Here is a 20615-nt window from a genome sequence, read left to right on the forward strand (position 1 = left end):
GTTGCTTGGCTCAATGTAAGGAAAACCTGCCTGACAATTAGAGCTATCTAAAAACAAAATGGGCTGCTTTGGGATAAAAGGTTCCTTCACTAGGGTCTTCAAGCGAAGACTGAATGACGATTTGTTTATGTACAAGTAGTACTAGATGTCCTTGGATGCCCTTCCCAATTTTGAGATTCCGTAATTTTGGAACATAACCAAATCTATAATCTAACTAGTAACTGGTTACTACTATTGACACAAGTACTTTGATCAGTTGCCATAATTAAAACTCAGAATGAAAATATATGAATGCAGATTTTCATTTTCAGTAATTAACTGTGTTTTTGTTTTGTTTTTCAGTGTAGAAACTGCTAATGCTATCAAACCTATAGATCATAAGTCAGTTCATCAGATCTGCTCAGGACAAGTGGTGCTGAGTCTGAGCACTGCTGTCAAGGAGCTGTTAGAAAATAGTGTGGACGCTGGAGCCACTAATATTGGTGAGTTTACAAGAGCTTTAAATTAGGAAATGAATTAGTTTCATCATGTTTTTATTATAGGCAAATGGTATCTATTTACTGGTCTCAAAAATGAGACAGTGTTATGCACATATTAAGAACATTTTAACTCAAATTTAGTTTTAGGTACTTGAGCAGATATGTTTTTTTGAGTCCTTACTATGTCCATAACAGTTTGCTAAGTGCTAACATTATTCATTCCAATAAAATAGAACCAGATACCAACTTAGATCAAAAGTATGGGCTAATAAATAGACACATAAAGGACTTCAGAGGGGAGAATTTAAAAAAATGTTTTAAATAGGGGCAGCTAGGTGGTGCAGTGGATAAGAGCACCGGCCCTGAAGTCAGGAGGACCTGAGTTCAAATCCGGCCTCAGACTAAACACTTGACCTGTACTAGCTGTGTGACCTTGGGCAAGTCACTTAACCCCAAGTGCCTCACTAAAAAAAAATAAATGTTTTAAGTAGAAACTGCGTTGTAGTTAAAAGTGCTAATTTAGATTATATAAATATATAAATAATAATGCTAATTTAGGAAAACATTAAGAAAATTAGTGTATAAGCTTTTAAACATATTTATTGTGTGGAAGTTAAATGTTTTTTATCTTCCTAGATTTAAAGCTTAAGGAATATGGAGCTGATCTTATTGAAGTTTCAGATAATGGTCTTGGAGTAGAAAAAGAAAACTTTGAAGGCTTGAGTAAGTTGAATTTTCTTGACTTTTAAAGCAATGAGACAAAATAAACCAACATTTATATTCCATTCCTTTAGTGAACACATATCTGGGTTTAAAAAACTATTCATGAGCCAATCTGTTAATACTTTTTATTACTTGTTGAATATATTCCAAGTTCCGTCCTTTTAGAAATGTTGAAATGATTCAAGAACATACCATATATAGAATGGACAAAAGAAGTAGGAATGTTTAGCCTGGAGAAGAGAATGAGTATTTAACATTATAGATCTACAACTGGATGTGATCAAGTCCAACCCCTCATTTTATAGATGAAGAAACTAAAGCCCAGAGAGGTGGCATGACTTGCCTCAAGTCACTTAGGTGGTAAGAGAAGATGTTTAACTTCTTTTCTAGCTCTGAAACATCACACTTCCAAGATTCAAGATTTCTCTGATCTAACACACGTTGGAACATTTGGCTTTCGAGGAGAAGCTCTGAGCTCGTTGTGTGCATTGAGGTAATAGTACATTTTTAACTTTTGCAGATGATTCTACATTTAAAAAGAAACAAAACCCTGAATTTGAAAAGAGTGATTTCAATCATTAATGTTTCAGCAAGGCAAATGAGACCTGGAATGTCTTTGGAATAGTTGCTTTCAAACTGACAAAGTAAATGGTTAATTTATAGTTTGTTGTTATCACATTAGCAAAGAGGTGTTTAAATATTTTATTTCTTTGACATGATAGCTACCACTGGGGTAGGGCCTCTATCAGCTTTTCAATTCTTAATTCTATTTAACTTATGTATTTCTAATACATAAGCTGTAGTGAGGTCTGGGATACGGTGATAGCCTCCTAATTAGTCTCCCTGCCTTGGGTCTCTCTTCTTCAATCTATACTCCATAAAGCAGTCATATTGATATTCCTAAAGCACAGGTTTGACCATTTCACACTCCTCTGTTCAAAAAGCTCCAATGGCTTCCTATTTCCTCTAGAATAAAATATATAGATTGCTCTATTTGGCATTTAAAATCCTTCAAAGTCTAGTTTTATCCTACCTTTCCAGGTTTATTACATTATTCCCCTTCACATACTGTCTGTACTAGTCATCTGACCTATTTGCTGTTCCTCACACATACCATGTTACCTTCTGACTCCCTCCTTGCCTTTGCACAAGTTGCCCTGCATTCCTGCATTCCTAACCTCTACCTTCTAGACTTCCTAGCTTTCTTCAAAGTCTCTCATGTGCTGCATCCTATGATAGGCCTTTCTTTATCCCTCCTCCCCCCCAAATTACTTCATTTATTCTGTATGTCTTTTTTTTATATGTGTACCTGCTGTTCTGAGAGAATGTAAATTCCTTAAGAAAAGGGACTCTTGTCTCTTACATTGTTTTTGTATCTCTGTTCCTAGAATTGTGCTTTACATAATAGAAATGCCTACTGAATGTTGTTGATTGATTGAGAATGTAGCAAACCAAACAGAATAAAAAGTCCATGGGGGCAGCTAGGTGGCACAGTGGATAGAGCACCGGCCCTGGATTCAGGAGGACCTGAGTTCAAATCCGGTCTCAGACACATAACACTTACTAGCTGTGTGACCCTGGGCAAGTCACTTAACCCCATTGCCTAGCCAAAAAAAAAAAAGATCCATGAAGGAAGAGTAAGGTTGCAGTGCCTTTGTCAATGAATAACGATGGAGTGGTGAATGTCCTAAGATTTAGTTACGCCCATAGTACCCTCTGGGTAAGATTTCTCTAAATCTTAGGAGGAAATGACCAGAAAAGGGTAGACAATATTTCTGCACTTTTGCCAGTTTCCCAGAATGGATTGTGAGAACCCCAGTAATTCATGCAGATTTCATCACTGCCATGAAATATTAAATGTCTTGTGAAGGTGAAGAAATTGCTTCTCAAAAAGTAATGATTATAGCAGGGACATGAGATGGAACTTGAGGAAGGTCTAATGGTTTTAAGAAATATTCCTTCTTATCCCTATGTTCTAGGTGAGAAACTAATAGCAAAATTTAGCTATAGTTTATTTTAATTAAGGTCAGTGTGCTTCATGCTCTTCTGTGTGTTTTTTGTTGTTGTTCTGGTTCTTTTATCAAGTGTGTTCTTTGGTTATACATTTTAGAAAAATAACCATCATGCTTAATTAGACTTTTGAACAAAACATATATGTCATGTGGGAAATGTGAATAAAGTATAATAATTTTTGTTTTGGGGTTTTTTTTGTTTGTTAGGCAATTGGGGTTAAGTGACTTGCCCAAGGTCACACAGCTAGTTAAGTATCAAGTGTTTAGTCTGAGGTCGGATTTGAACTCAGGTCCTCCTGACTTCAGGGCCAGTGCTCTATCCACTGCACCACCTACCTGCCCCCGTCATCATCTTTTGTTAAGAGATTTTGTAAATAGTAGTTAACAGAAAGGGGATGGGGGAGTAGGGGGAGCCAGGTATGAAAGTAACTGTGTGATAACCTATTGTCTCAAATGGTAAACATTGTATATTCTGGGAAGAACTGCTTTTGGTCATGTCTTCTCTTTTATAGTGATGTTATGATTTCAACTTGTCACAAATCAGCCACAATTGGAACTCGATTGATCTTTGATCACAATGGGAAAATTGTTCAAAAGGTCCCTTACCCCCGACCACAAGGGACAACTGTCAGCATACAGCAATTGTTTTCTACCCTGCCTGTGAGACATAAAGAATTTCAACGAAATATTAAAAAGGTATAGTGAATTAGACACTCTGATTTTTAAAAGTTTTTTTTATCATTAAGCATGTAAATATAATAAGTTACTTTTTCAGTACTTCAAAAGATCTGTAATTTCATTCATATAAATATGTTTGCCCTTCCAAACATTAGTAGACAACTTGAGTTGCTGTGATCAAAATAAAATTATCACACAATGGCCACCTTTATGGAAATAAGCCTTTCCAAACCACAGACTCAGTAGACAGTCCATTACTGGGCCCACACTCAGATCCTATCCGGCTCAATAGAATGCACCAATACTTATCTTCCTCTGGTTTAGCTTTTGAATAATTCTAATCCTAATGAGGCATCTTAGTAGGATTTTGGTAGAGAGAGTGCTTTCTGCCTTGTCTTCATGTTCTGCCTGACCAGACAATGGTGTATATATATCCAGACCATTTTCCCCTCTACCCACCTCAACCAGCATCTTCTACATTGATCTGGACCTCTAGAATCCATTTTCTCAGTTATTAGGGAAGTTAATCCACTCATCTTAGCTCCTGCTCTACGTCCTAGCTATCTTGATTGGTGAATGAGTGAGTGCAAACTAGCCCACAAAGCCCACTATATCTACTAACTAACCCCGGACTATGGTTGACTGTCGGACTGTGGTTGACTGTCGCATCCCATCCAGCCATACACCTAGGCCATCTTGCCATCTGTCTCCTACCATGCTTCTTTACCCATACCTCCACTTCCTGTATCTTGCTTTGGTAACAGAAATATTATCAATAGTACCGTTAATTCTGGAAAGGGCATTTCATTTGAGTGCTATACCAATCAACTCATTATCTCTGTGAATTGCCACACCAGAAGTCCCTTCCCTGGTTACCACTCCCTTATATGTTAACTTCCCATTTTAGAATGTAAACTCCTCCAGGGCCAGGGACTGTTTTACTTTTTTAAAAAGTTATTTGTATCTCCATCACTTAATAAGTAAGTAATTAATAAATACTTTTTAATTTATTCATTCATTTATTCAGGTGTAGTAAAAATATATCACTGATATTTTCTTATTTTATTGATTCTGTTCTCTTCTTTTGAAAATTATTTAGTTTATTTTTTCCCTTTAGTCAGACATCACTGTATTAAGACAGTCTTATGTTTTTTCTTAGAAATAATCTTCAAATAGTTGTTGAATATCATGCATGTGTATAATGAATCAGAAATTACATTATTTCACTTTGAGTTTTTGTAATTCTGAAAGTTTGTCTTTGATAGCTTTACATTTATTTTAAGAACATTCTCCATTTTTTTGAAACTTTGAAAAATAACTCAGTAAAGCCTTCATATATTTGAATGAAAATTAAGTGCATGATCATGCGTTAAACAAATAGCTAAAAACTTTTTTAACATATAAAGTATTTTGCAGGAGGCTAACTTGTACCTAAGTTTTACATATTGTACTTATTCTGAACAAAAGAATCGTGTATTTATTTGGGAATGTCTCATTAAGAAAGTAAACAAGTGTTAATACCAACTAGAGGAATATGGAAGCCAAAGATTTTGGGCTCCATTTTATGCTGTAATTGAGTGCTGTGTCTTAAATTAGGTTATTTTCCATGCTGAAGGTTTCCTAACAGCAGGAAGAATTGTTTTTGTTAAAGTACTTTGATAACTTCAAGTATACAATTATAATTGTTGCACAATGGTTATTGTATTCTGGTTGTTGTATTCTTTCCCAATTATAAATGATTGAGAGGTTTTTTGAGATTTTTGTTGTTTGTTTTTAACCAGGAATTCACCAAGATGGTACAGGTATTACAAGCATACTGTATCATTTCAACAGGTATTCGAATAAACTGCACCAATCAGGTTGGACAAGGAAAACGACAGACTATTTTGTGCACAAATGGAAACTCCACAGTAAAGGAAAATATTGGAGCAGTGTTTGGACAAAAACAGGTAATAATTGCCAAAGAAATTGTATTGTAGTTGTGGCAGGTTATTACTTTTTTGGAATTAGTGTTTTCTAAGAAAAATTCAATAACTAACATTTCCTGCTAAGATTAGTTGAATTAGAATCATTAGCTGCTTGTTTGAGAAAACAAAAAGCTGTTTTGTCCTTTCTTGATATAAAGAAAACCATACCCTTCTGCTCCTGCTCAGGAAACTTGTAGGTAATATTTGTCCAGTAAATGGAATGGCCTGAATTTTCCTGCTTTTCAAATGTGTGTCAGAAGTATGATCAGAATCACTTTGTAAGCCAAACAAATCAAATCAAGTTCCCTTGCTTTCCTAATGTAGTTTAATTAAACTTAGAGAGGAAAACAGAGGGGAAGAAGTCATATGCCTTATTTCCGGAATTTAGATTTACTCTGTTAGATAATAACAATGAACCATGATTTCTTTCAGTTACAAAGCCTCATTCCCTTTGTGCAGCTGCCCCCTAGTGAATCAGTTTGTGAAGAGTTTGGTATTAACTATAATGATGCACTACATAATCTCTTTAGGTAAGTAAGTGACTGAAGATCTTTGCCTACATGATTCACTTAGAGTTATTTGATGAGACTTTTTAAGGAAAAAATGATGATTTAGGAATTGCATAAAATTGTGAGTGATATTGCTGCTGAGAAGAGAATTTAGGGAAAATGCTATAAGAAAGAAACCAGATGCTTAACTATAGTTAATATAACATGAACAGAAATAAAAGGAGTTTCTTTGTTCTATATGATTTGGCACATTTTCAGTTTTTCTGCTGAATTTATATCTTTAGTGAAGGTTTTAGTCAATAAATGATCAAGATATTTTAAAACATAAAGTCATATATAATGTTTTACTTATAAAATTATTTTAGCATAGCAGAAGAATATAGGACTGATTTTATAGCATGTTTTATTTCTTTTTGCTTAAGTATTTCTGCCTTTCTGCAAACTCAAACCTTATTTCTTTTTTTTGAAAATAAGTTTTATAGATGCCTTTTTCTACATCACAGTGATTTCTATCTAGAAATACCAGAATAGGAGATGAAATTATCTGCTGAGATTGATGTGGGACCCAAAAATCATTTAATGTTAGGCTAATGCATTTAATTTCACATTAATATGTGAAATTCTGCCGTTAAACATTTCCTTGGATATTTCTTATTAAAACTCAAATATCTAGTAAACAGTTATTATCCCATTGTGATTAAGTTTATTTACTAAATATGAAACAAAGATCTGGTTCTGGAGAGTAGACTTGAATGAATTTTCCTGAATAGGTAAGAGCCTTGGAAATGTGAGTGGAGGTCAGTGTACCCTAGAGGAGAACAGAGGAGGTGAGAAGGGAGCTGAATAAACGTTTTATGAGTAAATATGATATAGGATGTATAATGGAAATCCTGTGGAATTACTGGAAGTATTCTGTTTTCTATTTTTCTGAGAAGTAGGAATAGAGTATACCTAAAATATTTCAATAGTATATCATCAGATTTGGGGGATTTGGAGGAGGGGGGAGGATAATAAGGGGAGAAACTTGGAGCTTTAAAAAACCTTTAAAATTATTGTGCTATGTAACAACAGTCCTTTGCACATAGTAGATCTTTAAAAATATTCAAAAATATTTCTTTAATTGAATATAGGCTGAGAAATTACTTTCTTACTCTGAGTCCCAAACCTTATCATATTAATGTAAAATCCTTATCATATTAACCTTATCATATTAATGTAAAATAGTATTTCAGGTTTTGTTTCCCGTTCTGACCATGGTGTTGGAAGGAGTACAACAGAGAGACAGTTTTTCTTTATCAATCAACGACCTTGTGACCCTGCAAAGGTAAAATTACTAGCAGCACTGTAATATAAAGTTATCCCTTCCATATCATGAGAGTCAGGGAGCAGTAGCCCCAGGATCTGGAAAATCTACATAAAATTTTTTGGCCCTGCCTTCGTACCAGTGAAGAAGTCTGAAGTAATTATGGTATTAAAAGATAAAATATGTTGATATTATACAATGCCATACATATATTTTATGCATTTCTGAATTTCCAAACTTTTTTTGTGTTGTCTGCTGGCCTTCACGTGTCATCTGTGGCTTAGGCAAAATTCCTCCAAAATTCCCATTTAATTTCTTATGCCAACCTGCTATACGTTGAAACAGTGATGGGAAAAGTCATAATGTGGATGGGATAACTGTATATATTTTTGTCTTTAATTTCCCTTTTTTTCGTCTTCAATATTTTGTAGTCACTTTTGATATTCAAAACTTCTGATATAGTAAGCTCCCTGTGAACTGCCTACTGTGACTATCTAGAAATTTTACTCCATGTCATCCATTATAAGCATTTCTGTTCTAGAGATTTTCTATAGCAAGCTCTTAGGTGTCATTTTAAGATTTACAAAGCGCTTTCCCCACAACATCCCTTTGAAGTAGGCAGTGTCTTAAACTCATTTTACAAATAGAAAAGTTGAGGCTAGAGAAGATAACTTTAGACTTTTTCAATCTATACTACACTGATGTTACAAATATATTTATAGTTGTTATGAATGAAAATTAAAATGGAATTATATTAAACTTAAGAAGACATATGTTCCAAGTGTTCACAACATTTCACTCAGAGTTGAGACTTCAGAGTAGTTTTTGCATCATAGATCAAAAGTTGGAAGGGACCTTAAAGCCCACCTAGTCCATCCTTCTTATTTTATAGGTGAGGAAACTGAGGCTCCAGTAGGTTAATTGACTAGCCCACACTCATGAAGATTGTAAACTTGAGAGGTGGACTTTGTACCCAGGTTCTCTGATTCCAAAGCCAGTGACTGGTCTTTGCCTTGTGCCATGCTGTCTCCAATTTCTTTATGACATATATGGCAAGTGACCATCTTTTTGATTTTTGAGGATTTCTAATTTTATAAATCCCAAGGTTTCTTAAGGCATCCTGTTCATTTATTTTTGGGAAAAAAATTCTCAACTTAAACACAACAAAAAGAGAGCATTTCCTTACAGAGTAGGACAAAAAGAGGAAATTATATGAAACCATGAATCTCCATTTCAGACTGCTTGCTTTTTCATGCTCCTTCCCATATCTATCTGTCTGTCTGTCTGTCTGTCTATCTATGTATCTATCTAATTCTACACATTACTTTCAAAACTGTCTTACTAGACTGTATTTCCTTTTGAACTTCCTTCTGTTTTCTTCTGTGTTACAATGGCCCTGTCTTCTTTTTGAATTGCTGTTGCCAACCTCTGCCTTCCCTCTTGATCTCCTCCCACTCAGTAAAAACCTAGGGAAAGAGGAATCTAAAAAAAACCTGTTGTTGGGGCTGCTAAACAGCACAGTGGATAGAGCACTGGTCCTGGAGTCAGGAGGACCTGAGTTCAAATCCAGCCTTAGACACATGCTACTCACTAGCTGTGTGATCCTGGGCAAGTCATTTAACCCCGATTGCCTTGCCAAAAAACAGACAAAACCCTTGTAACAAATATTCATAGACAATAAAAACAAATCCACACAGTGGCCATGTTCAAAAACATATTTCTCTTTCTTCACTTTGTGTTCGTCCCCTGTAAGGAGGTGGGTAACATGCTTCATCACAGGTCCTCTGAAGACATAGTTGATCATTGCATTAATCAGAATTTTTTAAGTCTTTCAAAGTTGTTTCTCTTTGCAATGTTACTATCCTTTTATAAACTGTTCTGGTTCTGTTCACTTCTCTCTGGGTCAGTACATACTACCCAGGATTCTCTGAAATAATTTTTCTCTTTCTTAACTACACGGTAATATTCCATTACCTTCATATGCCACAATTTGTTCAGCTGTTCCCTGACTGTCTAAGAGGCAATCTAAGGCATACTTCCTTTCATTATAGTTCTTTCCCGATCCTACCCCTGCTTGTTTCCCTGTTGAAGTATTTTTTCATTACCAAACTATGTATGTTCAACCTGTTTTTCCATTTCAGGTAACAGTGAGGTTCATATTTGTTGCCCACTCCTCTCCCCCCTTTTTCTGTGTTTATATATACTTTTCATTCCTTCCAGTTACAAGATATAGCAAGTTCTTCCATTTTCTTTCTCCTTTCTACACTCATGTATGCCTCTGTTTAGCCTTCATTTTCTTTCCTTTCTTTAAACCTTCAGAATAGCCTACTCCCAGGACCTCTGTTGTTCTTATTAATGCCTTCAATCCCTTTGAAGATATGAAGGTTCTGAAGATGTTTGTTACTTGTTCCCCGTTAGAACATTAGCTCTGTATCATCATGCAAATCCTTCCAAGTTCTCAAATAAATTTACCTTTCTAGGTTCTTCTGGATTCTTGTGCTTGTATTTCAGAGTTCCTATTCAGCTTTTTGGATATCTGATCTCTTATATTTTCTTCTATTTTTTCAGTCTTTTGACTTTGCTCTAATTTTTCTTGCTGTCTTCATAGATTCACTGATTACAGACAAGGAAACTACAGCCTAGAGGCCTGAAATGCCTCTTAGACAATCTCCTAGTAAAAATGGAAAACTATAGTGATCAGCTCTTTTGTATTGGCCCTTTTTAAAAGGATTTCTAACCCTCTCCAGATGAATCCATAAATTCATAGTCACCAGCTGCAAACAACCCAGATCTTGGACTGACATTAACATTTGTAATTCAGATGATAAAATGGAGGGACCTGTTTATAAATCAGTTTAAAGGCAGCCATGTCATTATCTCCTGGGGTTTCTACTCTGGATGATTTGGTTTTTTTTCTTTTCTTTCAGAGACTGACTTTTGGCTTTGCCTTACACAACTGCTGCTTATGTCATAAAGTGGGAGCCACAGGGCTGGGGAAGGAGAAAGGGAAGGGTACTAGTCAGGTGGACCCAAAGCAAACCTATGACATGGCCTTCAGTGCTTCTCATTGGCTTATAGATCTATAGTGGAAAGGACCACAGAGACTTAGACCGACCCCTTTATTTTGTACATAAGGAAACTGAGTCCCGGGGAGGTTAGGTGTATTGCCCAAAGTCACATGGATGGTAATCATCAGGTGGGATTTCAATTTAGGTGTTTGGACTCCAGAGTCAGTGGTTTTTTTTATATGTACCATCATCCCATTCTGTCCTCTGAAGAAAAGATTTGTGGGTTGGGAGTAAGGGACAGAGAGGACTGTCATATGGGAAAGAGCCATTCTCCAGGCTGTATTCTTGACTTACCACCTTGTACTTGTACTCTACCTTCAACCTTGCTTTTCAACTCCATTTTATACATTGTCTTTCCCCATTAGAATGTAAGCTTCTCGAGGGCAGAGAAGACAGGGTTTTTTGCTTTTGTTTCGTTTTGTTCTTTCCCCATTTGTATTTGTAGTCTCTGTGCTTAGCACAAAATATTATGTGCAATATTTTTGTACATGTAGATCATTTTCCTTTTTCTTTGAACTCGTTGGGATTACTTAGGAGCACCTAGTAGTGGCATTACTGGGTTAAAGGTTATGCACAATTTTATACCCTTTGGGCGTAATTCTGAATTGTTTTCCGGAATGATTGGACCAGTTCACAGCTCCACAAACACTGCCTTAGTGTCTCTATTTTCCCATATCCCTTCCAGCATTTGTCATTTTCCTTTTCTGTCATCTCAGCCAATCTGGTAGGTGCAGTTCTGTAATTATTAGTGATTTAGAACATTTTTCATATGGCTGGTGATAGCTCTGATTCCTTCCTATGAAAACTGCCTATACATAAGTTTTTAATAAATGTTTGTTGACTTGTTTGGTTTAGTTTGGTTTTCAGGGATTCCTAACATTTCTTTCCTCCAGAACTTTAACTTCATTTTTTATCTCATTTCTTCTTTTAGTTATTCATGTAGTCTCTCTGGAAGATCCATTTTTTCCTTTGACTCTGTGTTTGCAGTTGCTATGGAGTTATTCCTTCCTTTGGGGATTTCTAGATTTGCAGTAAATTTTTACACTGGTTAATATTTTCTTTGATTTACTTATCTCCAGCTTTAGTTTCTGAATTGGGCCTTTGTGCCCTTTGTTGTACTTTTGGATTGGGTGGTTGGCCCTGCTTGATCTCTACCCTGAGTTACCTGGGTTCCTGTGCTGACCTCCAACTCCCAGGATTAGGCCTCACTGGATCTTTTTTTTTTTTTGCCTGAACTTAAGAAATAAAACAAGCATTTTCAGAACATAGCAGAATGGAAAAAAAGATGATTGACCATGAAACTGCAAATCTGTTATGTACAACTTGCTGTTCCTTTTAAATATATATAATAAAATTATCATGTAACTTTCTTTTTTTTTCTTCCCTCCCCCCTCTCCCCAGTCCTAGAGATGGCTGTTATTACACACAAATGTGTGTGTGTGTGTGTGTGTGTGTGTGTGTGTGTGTGTAAAACCATTCTAATACATATTTCTATTTATCAGTATTTTCTCTGGATGCAGATAGCATCTTCCTTCATATGTCCTTTGTAGTTAATCTGAGTATAATACTCAAAATGGCTTAGTTATTCAAAGTTGTTCTTAAAACAATATTGTTGTTCCTGTATACAATGGTCTCTTAATTCTGTTCATTTTGTTCTTCATTATTTCATGCCAGTCTATCCCTGTTTTTCAAAGACCATTGAGCTCATCATTTCTTATAGCACCGTAGTAGTCCATTACGATCATATATCATAGCTTGTTCAGTCATTCCCATTTGATGGGCATCCCTGCAATTTCCACTTCTTTGCCACCACAAAAATCACTGAGTCTTTGAGGTTAAGAATACTGGGCCTTCTGTATCCCAAAGATAAAAATGGGAAAAGGACCCACATGTACAAAAATATTTATAGCAGCTCTTTTTGTGGTAGCAAAGAATTGGAAATTGAGGGGATGCCCATCAGTTGGGGAATGGCTGACTAGGTTATGCCATATTATTATTTCATAAGAAATGATGAGCAGACTGGGAAATAAGATATACAGGCAATAGGGTATAGAAATCTATCTTGCCCTACAGGAAAATAGAAGGTGAAGGAGATAAGAGAAGGTGAGGGGGGGGAGATAGAAGGGAGGGCAGATTAGAGGATGGAGTATTCAGAATGCACACCATCTGGGGGGGGGGACAAGATGGGGAGAAAATTTGGAACTCAAAATCTTGTGGAAGTGAATGTTGAAAACTAAAAATAAATAAATTAATAAAGAAGACAACTATCACCAAGAGGATGGATCCAAGGTTGGCTCATCTTTCTAGAACACATGTACTTTGAGGGAGACAGTACAGACAAGGTGAAGTGTAAAATGTTTAATCAGTCATTCTGGAAACTAATTCATGCTTAGATGGTTTTAGTATCAAATTCCTAGCACGATGTGACAATAGCACTGCTTCTTATTTGTTTGTTCTATCAAATGTGTGTTTTTGAGTTTTTTATCTACAGTATTTCTTTTGCGTATAGGAAATAAATATGTGTCTCATACCAAAGTCTTATTAAAAAAAAAAAGAAAAACAAATGATGAGCAGGCAGGTTTCAGAAAAACCTGGAAAGACTTACATGAACTAATGCTGAGTGAAGTGAGCAGAACCAGGAGAACATTGTACACAGTAACAGCAACATCGTGCGATGACCAGCTTTGATAGACTTAGCTCCTCCCCACGATGCACTGATCTAAGATAATTCCAAAAGACTAAAAATGGAAATGCTGTCCACATCAGAGAAAGAACTGAGTCTGAATGCAGATCGAAGCATACTATTTTCTCTTTTTTTCTTTCTTGTGATTATCCCCTTTGGTTCTGATTCTTCTTTACAACATGACTAATGTGGAAATATGTTTAATGGGATTGTACATGGATTGCCTATATCATATTGCATGCCATCTTATGGAGGCAGGGGGGAAAATTTAGAACTCAAAATCTTAGAAAAGTGAATGTTGAAAACTAAAAATAAGTAAATAAATTTAGAAAAAGAAGAATGCTGGACCTTCAGGGCTCTTTGTGACATTTGAAACAGAATGTTAGGGACATTTTGCATCTTTAGTTGTGTTGAGAGGCTGCCATTCACTGGCCAGCAGGTCTCTTTTCTCTTGCCTGTGAACTTTTGGCTTTTTTACAGTTCTGCCTAGAAGAAGTCACTGTAGTTTCTCATTGGATTTCTTGATCATTATTTGGCCTGGTACGAATTTCAGAGTTATTCTAGAATAGGCACATTGGGACATGAATAGCCCCTGCTTTCTGTTTAAGCAACCATCTTGGCCAGAAAAGCCCATTACATTTAGGGACATGTCTTGATTATTAAGTTTTTTCTTTATATTAGGCTTAAATTTTCCTCTCTGAAGCATTCTTCCATTGCTTTTTTTAAAAAAAAGTTTCCTTTTTTCTTTTTTTCTTTCCTTTTTTTTTGGGGGGGGGAACAATTGGGATTAAGTGACTTGCCCAGGGTCACACAGCTAGTAAGTGTCAAGTGTTTGGTCTGAGGCTGAATTTGAACTCAGGTCCTCTTGACTTCAGGGCTGGTGCTCTATCCAATGCGCCACCTAGCTGCCCCACCTCCATTGCTTTTAGTTCTATCTGCTGGGGCCAGGCAAAGTAATAATCCTTTTTCTATACAGCCTTTCAAATATTTGAGGGCAATTTAAATCTTTTCTTCAAGATTAGCATTTCCATTTTTTTTTCATCTGATGCGGCCCTGTCATTCAATTCTTTTACCATTCTGGTTGCAGTTCTCTGTACCTGCTCCCATTCATTAGTGTTCTTCCTAAATTTGTGGTACCCTGAATTGAACACAGTGTTTTAGATATGGTCTGACCAGGAAAAAGGGCATCAGATCCTCATCTTTTTTCATTCTACACACTACTTCTGATAATGTGACCTAAGATTTTACTAGCTTTTACATTAGTAATTGTAAGACAGTTGCTCTGTCTTACACACATTGAGCATGCAGTGCAGTTGAAAACGCCAGGCTTTTTTTGTATACCATCATGCCTCCTCCAGTTATTTTTTTAACCCAAGTGTCAGTCTTTATATGTATCCCTGTTAAATTTTATCTCTTCTACTTTGGCCAGTTGTTCTCTCTTATCATGAAATTTGAGGATCCTAACTCTGTCATACACATTGTTAGCATTTTATCTCTCCTAGTTTTGTGTCATCTGCAAATTTTACCAATTTACCACCTATGCCTTCAAGTCACTAAAAAAAAAAAAGTTGAATAGCACAAGGCTAAGGGATAGATCTCTGTGGCCCTCTCCTAGAGACCTTCTTAAGAATGGACACCAGGGAGGCAGCTAGGTGGTGCAGTAGGTAGAGCACTGGCCCTGCAGTCAGGAGGACCTGAGTTCAAATCCGGTCTCAGACCAGACACTTGACACTTACTAGCTTTGTGACTCTGGGCATGTCACTTAACCCCAATTGCCTTGCCAAAAAAAAAAAAAGGAATGGACACCAGGCTACTGAAGACTGTTCTTTGTGTCTGGCCATTCATCCAGTTTAGAATACTCCTAACTGTATTATCCTCTAACCCACAATTCTCCAAACCTCTGTGCTTTTTGAGACTAGTGTTTCTGTGGACTGAATTTACACATATATTTTTACATACCTTCTCTCTCTCTCTCTCTCTCTCTCTCTCTCTCTCTATATATATATATATATATATATATAGTATGTATGTATGTATGTATGTATGTATGTATGTAACTTCTGCCTTAGACTGATGTTATAACTTTTAAATGACTACATGTATGTATGGTTCCATTTTAAATTCACACCCTTAGCATCTTGGAACTCTATTAACTATTTTCCATTTCTCAATAACATTTTAAAATCCACTTATGTTTCCCATCAGCTCTGATTCCACCATTTTGAATGTCTACTTTTCTTCATATTACTATTCATCTGATCGTATGACACAATACCAAAGCCAACTAGCTGTCTTGGCATATGCTCATATAGTATATCTCATTTGTATTTACCTGTATAAATGACTTCATCCAGACCCAAACTGTATCTGCATCATGCTGAAACACTGGGATATAGTGAATTATTTTTGAATAAACAAAGATCTATAAACTGATTCATTCAAATGCTCAACACAGTGCCTGGCTTATGGTAGGCACTTAATAAATGTTAATTGATGGATTTTTTGGAAATCAGCATTTTTTAAAAAAAGTCTATATCACTTTACCTTTCTGGACCTTCAATTCCTCACATGTAAAATAAGAATACGGGACTACATCGGGGCTGGATAGACTACAGCCCAGAGGCCATGTCTGGCCCACTGCCTGTTTTTGCCTCCTTGGAGCTAAGAATTTTTTTTTTTACATTTTAAAAGTTAAATTCAGCAAAACTTTGTCATAAAATGTAAAAACATTTCTTAGCTTGTGGGCCATAAAAAAAAACAGGCAGCAGGCCAGATTTGTCCTGTGGACTGTACAAAAACAGGCAGAGGGCTAGATTTGGCCCACAGAATCTAGTTTGCCGACTCCTCAATTGGTTGATCTCTAAGGACTCTTCAAGCTCTAATATTTTATAATTCTGAGATTAAGTGTTAGTTGGCCAGAGTTACTACAATGCAAAAGAAAATAGAATATTTATAACAAGTATTAATCTTTGTTCTTTCTATAGATCTCCAGACTAGTGAATGAAGTCTACCACTTATACAATCGGCACCAGTATCCATTTGTTGTTCTTAACATTTCTGTTGATACCGGTAAGTTCCAATGTCTGTTAATTCTGGTTTTTTCGGTTTTATTCCTATTACTGTTGCCTTGGTTTAGGCTCTTACCTTTAATGCTGCGATAGCTTCCTATTCCTGGTTTTATTTTCCTCATTCCCCAATCCATTCTACATCTTGTTGAAAGATTACTCTTCCTAAAAATACCACTTTTAATCCCTCCCTCTCACGTTCAGAAATTCAGTTTGCTTTTATTTAGCCAATATTAATTATACTTCCTGTTTTTGGCACCATGTTAAGTACTGGGAGAGACACAGACAAATAAAACACGGTGCAGGCGCTCAAGGATCTTACTCCTTAGTAGGAGAGATAAGGCAAATTAAAAAATAACTAAAATGCAAACTGGAATTCAACAGCTCCAATTAACATGTTATGAAGGAGGGACAGATTACTTCTGGGAGATCAGTGAAGGCTTCCTGTTTGTTAAATAGAGGAGGTGGCATTTGAACTGGGCCTGGAGAGACAGGGAGGGTTAATTCCAGACATAGAAAGCAGTGCAGAAAAAACCAAACAAATAGCAAACTATTCAATAGCTTCCTATTGCTTATCAAATAAAGTTCAAATTACTTAGTTTGTTGTTCCAGAACCTTTGCTGTATAGGCCAAAGCTGCTTTTCTAGCCTGATCTCACACTAGACCCCAGCTTATACCCTGTCTTCCAACCACAAACTGGATTACTAAATTTCTTGAGCCTGCCTTGCAATTTCCTTTCTCTGAGCCATTGCCTTCTCCCTCCCCACAGCTATATTTCCGTCTTTTGAAGTCCTTCCAGTTTTTTAGGACCTTTCCACTCTTCTCCATTTCTTTCTATTCCACCCCTAATTAGAATTGATCCTTTCCTCCTTTCAACCGTGAAATGCTTTTCATATACCTTTCTTATGGCATTTATGTTCTTCCTTAAACTATAGTTGTTTGTATATTTGCTATATCCTTTTTCCATCAGCCCTCACCCTTCCAAATTATAAGCTCCTTCAGGACAAGGACTCCATCTTACTTGTCTTTGTCTCCCCATAGTGCCTCATGCCATGGCATATTCATAGCAGAAAATTAATGAGTGTTTGTTTAATTGAATTGAAGTCCTTTAAAACTTGGACAATATTACTGCAATAAGAAAAAAATGAAATGATATAGCTGTAATATGAATGGAAACAACTTACTGTACAACCATGATCACTTTAAAACTAAGCTAATTATCTTATTAGGAAAAGGGTGGCTTTTTAATGTTGTAGCCAAAGGGGAAGCAAGAATGTCCAGTGAGGTTTTTAGAGATAACATGCTCTCCCTAGCTCTTAGAAAATGACCTCTTTGCCCATTTCTGTATTATTTGTAGTAGAGTTGTAAAGTTAAAAGTTTGTATCTTTTGGCCATTCTAAACTGATAAAATGGGGGAATATGATTCCTCTCATTGATAAAATTTGATTAAAAGTATAATAAATTCCTTTTTGTTTTGTTTTGTTTTTAGAGTGTGTGGATATCAATGTAACCCCAGACAAAAGGCAAATTTTATTACAGGAAGAGAAGCTTTTGTTAGCAGTGATAAAGACATCTCTGATAGGAATGTTTGATAGTAGTGTTAACAAACTTAGTGTCAACCAGAAGCCAGTTTTGGACATTGAAGGTAAATGATAAATATATTTTTTAAAATGCTGTTAAAATTTTTACCTATTCTGACATGCTCCTTATTGTTCCAAGGGTAAAGTAGCTCTGTCACAGGATCAAAATTATCTTTTTTTAATGTATGAGTTAGTCGGATTTTATAATATATGGGTATATATTGGACACAAATTACCTTAAATGTAATATATATGGCTACCTCTGCCCACAGTTAGTCAGAGACAAGGAGAGCCAGTTGTGTTCATAGAAGTGGAAGCTGAGGTTTTCAAACAAAGGATGATGTTTCCTGAGCAATAAAATCTAGCTTGAGTATATGTAAACAGAGTTTTATTGTTATGATGAAATAAAATTTAGACAAAGCTAACCTGGCACACATTTATTGATATAACTAATTATTATTTTACTAAGTGGTAATTAGGCATAAATGGAAAGCCATTCACTATAATTAACATGATTTCTTAAATTGTGTTAGTCTAGATATTTCTGGAATCAGTTGGGAGAGAATGCTCCTGAAAGAAAAATGATACAAAGAGAAGTTATGAGTCCCTAAATCCTCCCTTTTAGGGAGAAAAGCTAGCTACTACTTCTTTACCTCTATCAGGTTTGGTCTTAGGGGTCTGAACTACACCTGGCAACCAAGGCTGTCTTTTTTTAAATTATGGCCAAACACTGTTAAATCCTCTTATTTCCAAGGAAGAGTCCCTCAAGTGGTTTTCTCTTCATGTTTGTTTTAGGTAATTTATTAAAGATGTGTTCAACAGAGATGGAAAAACCCCTTCCAGAAAAGGAGAAGAATCCCATCTCACTACATAGTAAAGGAGAAGAGAAAAGAACATTAACTATTGCCAGATTACGTGAAGCATTTTCTCTTCATCATACACCAGAGCACAGTTCTCCAAATCTGAAAACTCGGAAACAGCCACAAGACTGTCCAAGACAGAGAAATCTTTGGTCATTTTGCAGCACTCCAAGTCCTGTAAACACCCCCAAACCAATCGCTGGTGAAGAGTGCAGCAGTCAGGAAGAGGTGCTGGAGCCAAGCCCACACAGACACAGCAGTATGAATCCAAAGCCAGTAGACAGTGACAAAGATTCAGGACACAGTAGCACTTCCACACAATCTGATGAAGGTCTCAGCACCCCAGAGAGGGGTGCACATGTCGGCAGGGAGTGTGTCACAAATTCACTTGAGGAAGATTACACATTTTCAGAAGAAAGTGTTGAACCTTTTAAGAAATCACCAGAAACTGACAGTCAATTTTCAGTCACAGAATATAGTTTGGAAGAAAAAGGTATTGAGAATGACTTCAGAAATTTGTCTCAGCTAAGCAGTAACTCGCCACCAAAAGGGAAGCGATTTAAGAAGGAAGTGGCTTCTTTAGATTTCAGTGTTCCCTCAAAGGTGATGAATTCTGAGGACTGTTCAGTATCACAGGTGGATGTAGCTATTAAAGTTACCAAAAAAGAGGTGCCTCTTAACTTCTCCATGAGTTTTTTAACTAAACGTCTGCAGCAGCTGCAGCAGCAGGAACAACAAAGGGTAAAAGCACAGAATTACAGAAGATTTAGGGCAAAGATCAGCCCTGGAGAAAATCAGGCTGCAGAAGATGAACTAAGAAAAGAAATAAGGTATTTTTTAACCTTAGTTGTATTTTCCTATAACTCACTGGAGAGCAAAACAAATTGAGTAACATATGTTAAGTTGTCACGTATATTGAAGAATTAAGGTACTGATGCTAACTATTATTACAATTTTGCTCAAATCTGTTTAGCTCATAGCCGTTTGAGATTTAAGTAACCTTTTAAGTCCTTGGAGCTGGATTCTTTTCCATTTTTCTGAGAACTCATCCATTCTCTTGGCATCTCCTCTTATCTCTGTGTTAATAAAGGGGCCCCAAATCAATAGGTATAGCCTTATCCTTTCACATAAGCTCTGGTATTGCTACCTCCTGGACATTCCCATTTTAATATCTTGCCCACCATTTTAACTTGTCTTAAAATCCTTTCTCCCATCTTACCTTGTGTATGTGGACAGATTGTTCTCCACCTTCAGTCTTATTTAGATCCTACCCATTCTTAAAACTCAAATTAAGACCCACCTCCTTCCGAGAGTTTCTTGATCGTCTCTGAACTCTAGTCCCACATATTTATTTACCTGTAAGACCTTTCACCTTAAATGTTTTACTGTTACCTCAAATTCCACTTATTTCTCTGCCTTCTCCCAACTAATGACTTTTTCTCTTTAGGGCACTAATTTTCTCCCAGCTAACCAGGCCCAAGACCTTTAAGTTATCTTTAACTTTCCTTTTTTTCTTGCTTTGCTCTCTTAGCTACATATCAAATCACTTCTGTACTTTCTTCATGCTAAAGTCCTGTAGCACCCTAGTTCAAACTTTTATCTCCCATCTGTTTCTGTTCTACTGTAGTAGAGTCTTGATAGATTTCCTTCCTTTTCTTTTTTCTTTTTGAATTGGTGGATCTTCTGTT

The 20615-nt window shown here is 36.2% G+C and overlaps 1 protein-coding gene across 2 annotated transcripts in view; it reads left to right on the forward strand.

Moving 5' to 3' along the window:
• PMS2 (PMS1 homolog 2, mismatch repair system component) overlaps positions 1 to 20615 on the forward strand; it is a 34493-nt gene that overhangs the window by 3660 nt on the left and 10218 nt on the right. Inside the window, exons 2-11 of one of the 2 annotated variants that reach the window (XM_020965284.2) lie at positions 343 to 482; positions 1116 to 1202; positions 1593 to 1695; positions 3727 to 3910; positions 5674 to 5841; positions 6292 to 6389; positions 7593 to 7692; positions 16407 to 16491; positions 17977 to 18132; positions 18863 to 19757. In XM_020965284.2, coding sequence (XP_020820943.1) covers positions 343 to 482; positions 1116 to 1202; positions 1593 to 1695; positions 3727 to 3910; positions 5674 to 5841; positions 6292 to 6389; positions 7593 to 7692; positions 16407 to 16491; positions 17977 to 18132; positions 18863 to 19757 — 2016 coding nt within the window. Of the gene's footprint in view, positions 1 to 342; positions 483 to 1115; positions 1203 to 1592; positions 1696 to 3726; positions 3911 to 5673; positions 5842 to 6291; positions 6390 to 7592; positions 7693 to 16406; positions 16492 to 17976; positions 18133 to 18862; positions 19758 to 20615 lie in introns of those variants that run through there. The other variant, XM_020965285.2, reaches the window with a different exon arrangement.

This window comes from Phascolarctos cinereus, unplaced genomic scaffold, assembly GCF_003287225.1.
Source record: "Phascolarctos cinereus isolate Bilbo 61053 unplaced genomic scaffold, phaCin_HiC Scaffold_4;HRSCAF=312, whole genome shotgun sequence".
Taxonomy (NCBI): Eukaryota; Metazoa; Chordata; class Mammalia; order Diprotodontia; family Phascolarctidae; genus Phascolarctos; species Phascolarctos cinereus.